The sequence below is a fragment of the Mercenaria mercenaria genome, chromosome 14 (assembly GCF_021730395.1).
Source record: "Mercenaria mercenaria strain notata chromosome 14, MADL_Memer_1, whole genome shotgun sequence".
Taxonomy (NCBI): Eukaryota; Metazoa; Mollusca; class Bivalvia; order Venerida; family Veneridae; genus Mercenaria; species Mercenaria mercenaria.
The window spans coordinates 7,104,039-7,112,858 of NC_069374.1; the positions used below are offsets into that span (position 1 = coordinate 7,104,039).

Below are 8,820 nucleotides of genomic sequence, written 5' to 3' on the forward strand. Positions count from 1 at the left end.
GGCAGCTGACATCTGAAAATTGGATGGCTCTATCAAAATGCTCATTTTGTGCCTGAATTTTGTGAAAAATAATGCACCAGGTTATTCATTTACCATAAAAACCGGAAAGTTAACCAAAATTTTGTATCTGTCCGAAATTATCTTTCTTAAATCCCAGTAGAACAGAGAAACATCCATATTAAAATATTTACATTGCTGTGTTTTCCTCTCACAGGATTTATATAGAGAAGCACGCATGGCAACCTCCTCCAGCGAGAAACCAACTTTCCCACAGACGGAAATAATAACTGAAGAAGTGATTGGATATACCCCACTTATTTATTCTGAAAGTGACACAAATCTACCACTGTTACAACTGACCCGCTGTGCTAGTGAAGAACCTGAGGGTCAAAGGTCAAATGAAGTGTCCTCGCCTATAAATAGGTCAAGGTCATGGAATGAAATGTCGGTGCATTCAGATGCTCCAATGTACAGTACAGAAGTACATAAACATGTTTATCCCCCTGTTAATAAAGGTTCACCCCCTGTTAATAAGGGGACAACTGGTGTATTAGAAAGTGAACAAGTGTCCAGAAAAAATAGTAGCAATCATACAATAGTGCAATATTCGCAGTCGGATCCGACAGTGTTTAGCCAGTATGCAGGTGAGGGTACACTACGTGTGCCCAATATGTCCATTTCTGCAGGTACAAGTGAAAGTGACATGTCTACTCTACCTGAATTTGTTGATGAGAATATAAAATCAAAGTTATACCAACGTCGGCAGTCACGGACAGAAAAACGTTATTATACTGCTGATGCAATACAGGAGTTAAACAAAACTCAAGATCGTGATAATAGTATTTATAAACGTCTTAGTTGGAATTTTCCAAATGGCGAGGCCGCGGGTGACAAACAAGGGGTTCTAAAACACAAAACAATGAGCTCAGACTCTGTACGTAGCTTTCATAGTTCAAGTGGTGTATCTTCAACGGGGTCTTTACACTTGAGTCCGGAAGGTGATATATGTGAAGAAGACAGTGATCTTGGAGATTATGATAATGACAATGAAATTGAAATGGATTTACCTCATGATTTGAACGAAGATACTCTGAGAGAATTTCACGCGACTCACAAATCCAAATCTACTCCTGATATTGTTAGTTTGATGCAAGATTTGAACACGCACGACATGAAAGATGGAATTTGCTCCATAGACCTCCCATCTTGTGAGGATCCAAAACAGAGACTGTCACATGCACAGCTGGTCCGCATGAAGAAACAGTTGCTGCTTAGCTCAAATGTTGAAGCAAGGTAAGTCGTTGTTTTATTGTGTATTACCATACAGCAACATATTCACATTTTGGTAACAAAATTGGGAAATCTTCATTTACATGGAATTTGGTGTTAAACATAATCTATATCTGACTTTGACAGATAATAAAAGGGCTTCAGAAGTGATATAAGTATAAAAAAAAAAGATAGCAGACTGTTGCTTTTCTATTGTTATTCCAAAAAGTGTATTGGCTGCCAACTCTTTTCTAGACATTGTTTTCGCTATATAAAGCAAAAATAAAGATGTTTGGAAGTTAAACTAAAGACTGCTCATTCACAAAATATGTTTTTGAATTTATAAACTTTGACAAGACTTTACTGTTCTAAAACAAGTGTGAGAAAGCCACTTTATATGCATTTCATTTATTTATCTTTATCTGTGATGGACATATCCAGTGACTTTATAACAAAACTTGGCATGTTTATAAGAAATAGTTGAAATTAAGATTTTAATGTTTCCAGTATTACTAGTCAATATGTAACAGTTTTTAATAATAAATTTTCCTTGGCCACAACATGCACTTTTAATTATGTCTCCCACCTTACATTACTCCTGTCTGTGTGTCTGTCACAAAGCTTGTCCGCACTCTAAGTGGAACATTTCTAATCCGATCTTCATCAAACTTGAACAAAATGTGTTTGACCATAAGACCTCGGCCAAGTTCAATAAGTAGCCAAATCTGCCAAGACACTTCGGAATTATGGCCATTGAACATAATTACCAACAACTACTGGCGCAGTATTGTAGATAAGTTACTCCACTCTGCTACCGCTGAACAACATTGTAGACCGACACAGCATTGTAGACCAGTTACTCCAACAAGTGAATACCAATAGGCCACAAACAGTATACAAAGACAGACGTACTATTCAGATATTTGGGCACTTGTGGGAGACATGTGCTTTTCTCAAAAGCACCTCTAGTTTCTTACAGCATGTTTGTCTTCGTTATGGATATGTAATTAAGTTACATATATTTTTATTTATTTTTCAGTGAAGTGTGAGATGAGGGGAGTCTTTGCAAGAAAACCCAGTCCATAGGATAATCCCATGACTTTATAGACTGTGATACAATTTTAGTACAACCAATATATACTTACATTAAAAATGTAGGAGCCAGTCAACCAAATATGTATTTGAGTACCAGTCCATTGTATTTTGTTAATGGACAGCCTGGAACCTTCACATTCCATGATTGTGTATGCAAAAAAGGGAAGAAATAGCAAAAAGTCAACTGAATCTCTGGATGAATTAATAGGAAGGATTTGTCAAAGTTGCTATTCTGAAACAAGTGCTATATATAGTTATACAAATTTACCAAATGTGAAGTGTGAAACTTTGTTTAGCAAAGGCTACAAGACGTTAGGAAAATTTTATTGATGAACTATGCTGAAAGTTTTGACCAAAGTTTCAAATGATATTTATTTATCCTTATATAACCTTGAACCTCAAACCTACAAAGACATAGTATAAATAGCAAATGCTACGAAGATAGAAGTTATAACATTAAGTAAGTTGAAAGTGGAGTACTGCAAAAACTGAAACAAATTCATATTTCTTCATTAATTCTTAGTTTAAGGAAAGGAAAAAAATGAAAGTAACAAATAAGACTGTAGGCATCTCCTATTGTATCACAAAAGACATGTTATGCTCATGTGAACACAGTTACTTTATAGTATGTTTGATGTGTCGGTCTAATAACGCAAAATTATATTCAGTACTTAACAGATATTAACTTCATATTGTTTTATGAATCTCTGATACTTAGCAGCTGATATGTTTTGTTCTGAAAAAGAAATTTATTTATTATAGATTGGATGATATTCGGGAATCAGAATTTCTTTTGCTTGTATTTGTGGATAGACCAAAGCACAAATTCAAAATAGATGCTAATATTTAAACATTATTATGTCCTTGCATATAACCATTATAGAAATTCAAAACAGAGAATATGGCAGTTGTCTATCAAACTGCAAAATAAAGATAAAAGAAATGTGTAATTACCTTATTTACAGGAAATAAAACTAATACTGAAAAACATAATAACAGTTAACAGGATTATGAAATTTTATAACCATGTTCTACAGACAAGGAGTTAACTACAAACATACTCTGGAAATACAAATAACAGTCATATATTTATTTTATTCCAGTTTCTTTTTTGAAAGTAATAAAACAAATGGTTCAAAATCTGTCAAACTTTCTGTATGTGTAAAAAGATTCCAGTGTTACAAACTACATCATGTATTTTTTGTAGTCCTAATCCAATGAATGTTTCATTTTTTCAGAGACATTTTCTATGTGTGATATTATATACTCAACTGTACATTTTTACTGACTGTGTAGAATAAAATATAGTCATGGAGTCTTTGTCTCAAATATAAACATGTCCGATGTTACATATAATTACCTTTTTGTTGAATTATAACTAGTTTTCACATACCCAGTTATATTCTATCAAAGTTTTGAGGTCTTTAGATTTGTCTCGTGTTATATTGCGTCATGCAATTTGTTCCATCAACGTGTATGTTACAGTATGATCCACCAAATTTTTTGTGTGTTTATTGGCTTTATTGTGCAAGAAGTAAATTTTAAGTTATACATCTTCCTAAAGCTCTCTATGGAGGGGGGTAGCTGGAATCTTTTGATATTTAAACATACTTCCTTTGTAGAATTTTGATCAAAGAAAATATTTTAGAAAAATGTTCAGTAGAAAATGTTGCTTTTATGTGAACTAAGTATCTTGATTTCCTCTTTTTTTAAATCCATCAAGAGAAAAAAAGCCAGAATTGAATTTTGTTGTCTAGAATGAATGCAGTTGGAAAATACACGATGTCCCTATCAAGGTCCGGATTTGATGATATGTTCAAAATTTATCAAGTTATTAGAAAATGCAAAAGTTTGTAAGACAAATGAGCCGTGCCATGAGAAAACAAACATAGTGGCTTTGCGACCAGCATGGATCCAGACCAGCGCTGTTCGCTTTCAAAGACCATTGCAATTAGAGAAACTGTTAGCGAACAGCATGGATCCTGACCAGACTGCACAGATGCGCAGGCTGGTCTGGATCCATGCTGGTCGCAAAGCCACTATGTTGATTTTCCCATGGCGTGGCTCAAATCTTTATGGAATGACATGCAATATAAATGGTATTGTTATATTGAAAAAGGAAATCAATGAAAAACTTTGTAACAGAGAAGGTGGATCATACAGTAATGTAGCTAACAATTCTACAACAGTCTGGACTGTATGATTGCTGTCACAAACATCATTCATTTAGAAATTCTTTCCTGATTTATCTGTTTTGGTTAGCTTACTGCGTTAGCTGCTTTCAGTTTTGATTTACGGTCAAGTTTATGCCTCAGAATAATTGCAAAATTGATTTTGATTTAGACAATGGGCAATAAGAGCCTTAAATCCATTCTAGCAAACTAAAATGCATCTGAATAATAATTTTAGGAGTTCCAAAGACCTTTACTGCTATGAAATAAGAGTTAAAAAGGACAGGAACTGTCTTTCAACAGAATTCTTGAAACTTCAATATGCCTGATTACTTTATAAGATTGTAGCTTATGGCAAATAAAAATTCTCTTTAATTGATAAAAAACAACTTTGGTCAGTGTACAATGTACTTGAAGTAAGAAATTGTAAAACATTTATACATTAAACCTTTCTTATATAATGTTTTGTTTTCCACATGAATTACATATCATCCCTATGTTTGCTCATACCTGTTACATGCATGTCGATATTCCAAATACCTTGTTCAGTTTTAATTCCCATTTTATACCCATCAGTAGAGTAAAGAGATGCCATGAAAATGTAAAATTTATGTAAATCTAGGGGTTCTGATATATGTAATAAAAGTCCTTGCCATAAGAAAACATTTAACATCTGTTTTGCATTCTCCTTATTAAAATCAGTCTAATGTGTTCTGGTGTAGAAAGCTTTTATACTTGGGACTGAAGCAGCACATCTGTGCAGACAAAATGAAAAATACAAATTTACAGAAAAAAACATACAAGTGTTTGCTGGAATAAAATATTGTTGACCTAGTATTTTATGATTATAATTTGGACATGTGCATTGACATCAACTATTGTCTCAATTATCTTGTGATTCTAGTTCTGTATGGCATACATGTTATCTTATTGTACTGTTAGATACACAGTTATTTTGTGTACATTTGTTGGTAAAATGATGTTGATTAGTAAATGAATAATGTTATCTGTATTACCTAATTAAGATATTTATTATAAAATTGTATAGCATTTTTAAAATTAAAAAAAGTTTGTTAAAATCTCCTGTATTTGTTTTTATATGTTTTTTGACATGCTTGATTGTATTCCACCAAAATATGGATTGGTTTGTTCAAATGCCCATGCTTTCCTGCACACTTGGACTATCAGAGCTGAGAAGAGCAAAAAAATGTATTGAATAATTATCCTATGACCTGATTCATTGAATTGATAACCCTATCAATAAAAAATTTTGATTCATGAATATTCAACAAACTTGATGTGTTTATACTGAAGAAATTTGGTTTTATTTACATGATATCATAAATGCAACAATAAGCCAACTATGGATTTATTCAGGTGACATAAACGCATTACTAGGCAAATCGAGGCTTTGTTTACATGAGGTCATAAATGCATTAACAGGCAAATTGAGGCTTTGTTTACATGACGTCATAAATGCATTACCAGGCGAATTGAGGCTTTGTTTACATGACGTCATAAATACATTACCAGGCAGATCTTGGCTTTGTTTACATGACGTCATAAATGCATTACCAGGCAAACTGAGGCTTTGTTTACTTGACGTCATAAATGCATTACCAGGCAAATCCAGGCTTTGTTTACATGACGTCATAAATGCATTACCAGGAAAATACAGGCTTTGTTTACATGATATCATAAATACATTACAAGGCAAATCGAGGCTTTGTTGACATGACATAAACGCATTATCAGGCAAACATAGGTTTTATACACATGGCATCATACGAGGACGTTTATTCAAATGACATTATGCAAAGGAATTAGCATAAGCATTTATTAATCCCCTGCCACAAGCGGTCGGGGGTTACAGGAATGGTCTCTGTCTGTCCTTCTGTCTGTCCGTCCATAACATTTCATGTCCGCTCTGTATCTCCTAAACCCCTTGAAGGATATTCATGAAACTTTGGTCAAATGATCACCTCATCAAGACAATGTGCAGAACCCATGATTCAGCCATGTTGGCTCAAGGTCAAAGGTTTGAGCCTTCCATTTCGTGTCTGCTCTGTATCTCCTAAACCCCTCAAAGGATAATCATGAATCTTTGGTCAAATGATTACCTCATCAAGACGATGTGCAAAACGTATGAATCAGCCATGTTGGCTCAAGGTCAATGTCACAACTCTAGGTCAAAGGTTTGAGCCTTCAATTGTGTGTCCACTCTGTATCTCCTAAGCCCATTGAAGGATAATTATGAAACTTGTGTCAAATGATCACCTCAAGATCAAGGTCACAACTCTAGGTCAAATATTTGAGCCTTCCATTTCGTGTCCACTCTATCTCCTAAACCCCTTGGATGATAATCATGAAACTTGGGTCAAATGATCACCTGATCAAGACAATGTGCAGAATCCATAAGTCAACCATGTTGGCTCAAGGTCAAAGGTTTGAGCCTTCCATTTCGTGTCTGCTCTGTATCTCCTATACCCCTCAAAGGATAATCATGAATCTTTGTCAAATGATTACCTCATCAAGACGATGTGCAAACGATGAATCACCATGTGGCTCAAGTCAGGACAAACTCTAGGTCAAAGGTTTGAGCCTTCAATTGTGTGTCCACTCTGTATCTCCTAAGCCCATTGAAGGATAATTATAAAACTTGAGTGAAATGATCACCTCATCAAGACGATGTGCAGAACTTATGAGTTAGCAATGTCAGCTCAAGGTCAAGGTCACAGCTCCGGTTCAAATGTTTGAGCCTTCCATTTTGTGTCTGCTCTGTATCTCCTAAACCCCTTGAAGGATTTTAATATGAATTGACTGTAACATTCCCCTTATCAAGCCACAGTGCAGAATTCAAACTTCACACCTGCCAGCTTAAGGTCAAGGTCACAACTCGATTGCCCTTTCACTATCCATAAAAATGGCGGGGGATATAGCTGTCTTTCAGACTGCCTTGTTCCTTTGTTTTCTGATCCAACATTTCATAAATGTAGTTTGCACATGTTATTTGACTGAAAGAAATAAAATATGTTTAAACTAAATGACATTATACTTCACTACCAGGACAACAGATTTTATTCACATCGCATCGTAAACACAATACCTTGAGACGTATCCTAAACCCTCTTTCCAGATAAAAGGAAATGTTGTATATCATAAGAGCTGGAAAACGCAATTTTCTCAAATCGACAGAGTATTTCAACTTATAAAGGCTTTGTTGCAGAATTTGCAGTACCAAAGTGGACCGTAATTCTCCTGCAGTATATCGAATTATTAAAGAAAGATTACCTATCAGCCTATTTACAGTATGATGTCCCCATCAATTGTTGAATCTAATTTAATATATAGCTGATTAAGAAGTATTAGGCATACTATATCCAAAATGTATTTCTGCAAGGATGTATGTGTACTATATGTACTGCTAACGGCAGCAACTAACTCTGTTACGCTTAAACGCTTAAACGACAATTTGCACCAATAGCGCGGAATTGTGGGAGAACGGTTGTCAACAATTACTTCTAGAAAGCTGCATACATCTCAGAGACACAGGATGTCAAGATGTTTTGTCTCCACCAAATAAGTAACAAACATGTATAAATGATAACGGCGCCCCATTATTGCAAAAGGTACCAAAGAAGAAGATTATGGTACCTTTTTCGCATTAATTGGGCGTAATATATATGTACGTTTGAACTCAGAAAATGCAACATTTAAGGTCCAGTCAAAGCCGTCTGATTATTTTACATCACAATTCTAAAATGACATTAAAGTTATTATGTGTTTGCCTAAGCGATTGTCCTCCACCGACTCAATCTGTTCTATATGGTGGTTTGTTCAAGAGAAACTGTCACTCCTAACCAGAAAGCCAACTAGCTGGTCTGCAATATTAGTTTCAAGATAAAAAGTTTGAGCTTTTAAACCAGAACCCTCCATTGACAGTGTACAGTCACTTGTTCATTATTATATCTCCCACACCACTGTGTTGGGAAACATATTGATTTACTCCTGTCTGTGCGTGCGTCCGTCAGTCTGTCACAAATCTTGTCCGCTCCCTTAAGTGGAACATTTCTCATCCGATCTTCACCAAACTTGAACAAAATGTGTCTGCCAAGAAGTCCTCGGCCAGATTCGATAACTAGCCAAATCGGCCAAGGCACTTCAGAATTATGGCCCTTGAACCGAAAATACTGATGCCAGTGATACAGGTCTTGGTGTATGGTTGACTCAAATACGTAATGGAGAAGAAATGTCAATCTAAATGATTAGGCAGTTGTGGGAGACA

General features: G+C 35.1%; 1 protein-coding gene across 8 annotated transcripts in view; it reads left to right on the top strand.

Moving 5' to 3' along the window:
• Positions 1–5,616, top strand: part of LOC123528105 (pleckstrin homology domain-containing family G member 5-like) — a 215,421-nt gene extending 209,805 nt beyond the window's left edge. For 7 of the 8 annotated variants that reach the window (XM_053522898.1, XM_053522894.1, XM_053522897.1 and 4 more), the window contains 2 exons: positions 215–1,293; positions 2,309–5,616. In XM_053522898.1, coding sequence (XP_053378873.1) covers positions 215–1,293; positions 2,309–2,318 — 1,089 coding nt within the window. In that variant the 3' untranslated portion in view covers positions 2,319–5,616. The remainder of the gene's footprint in view (positions 1–214; positions 1,294–2,308) is intronic. The other variant, XR_008366958.1, reaches the window with a different exon arrangement.
• Positions 5,617–8,820: the final 3,204 nt, after the last annotated feature.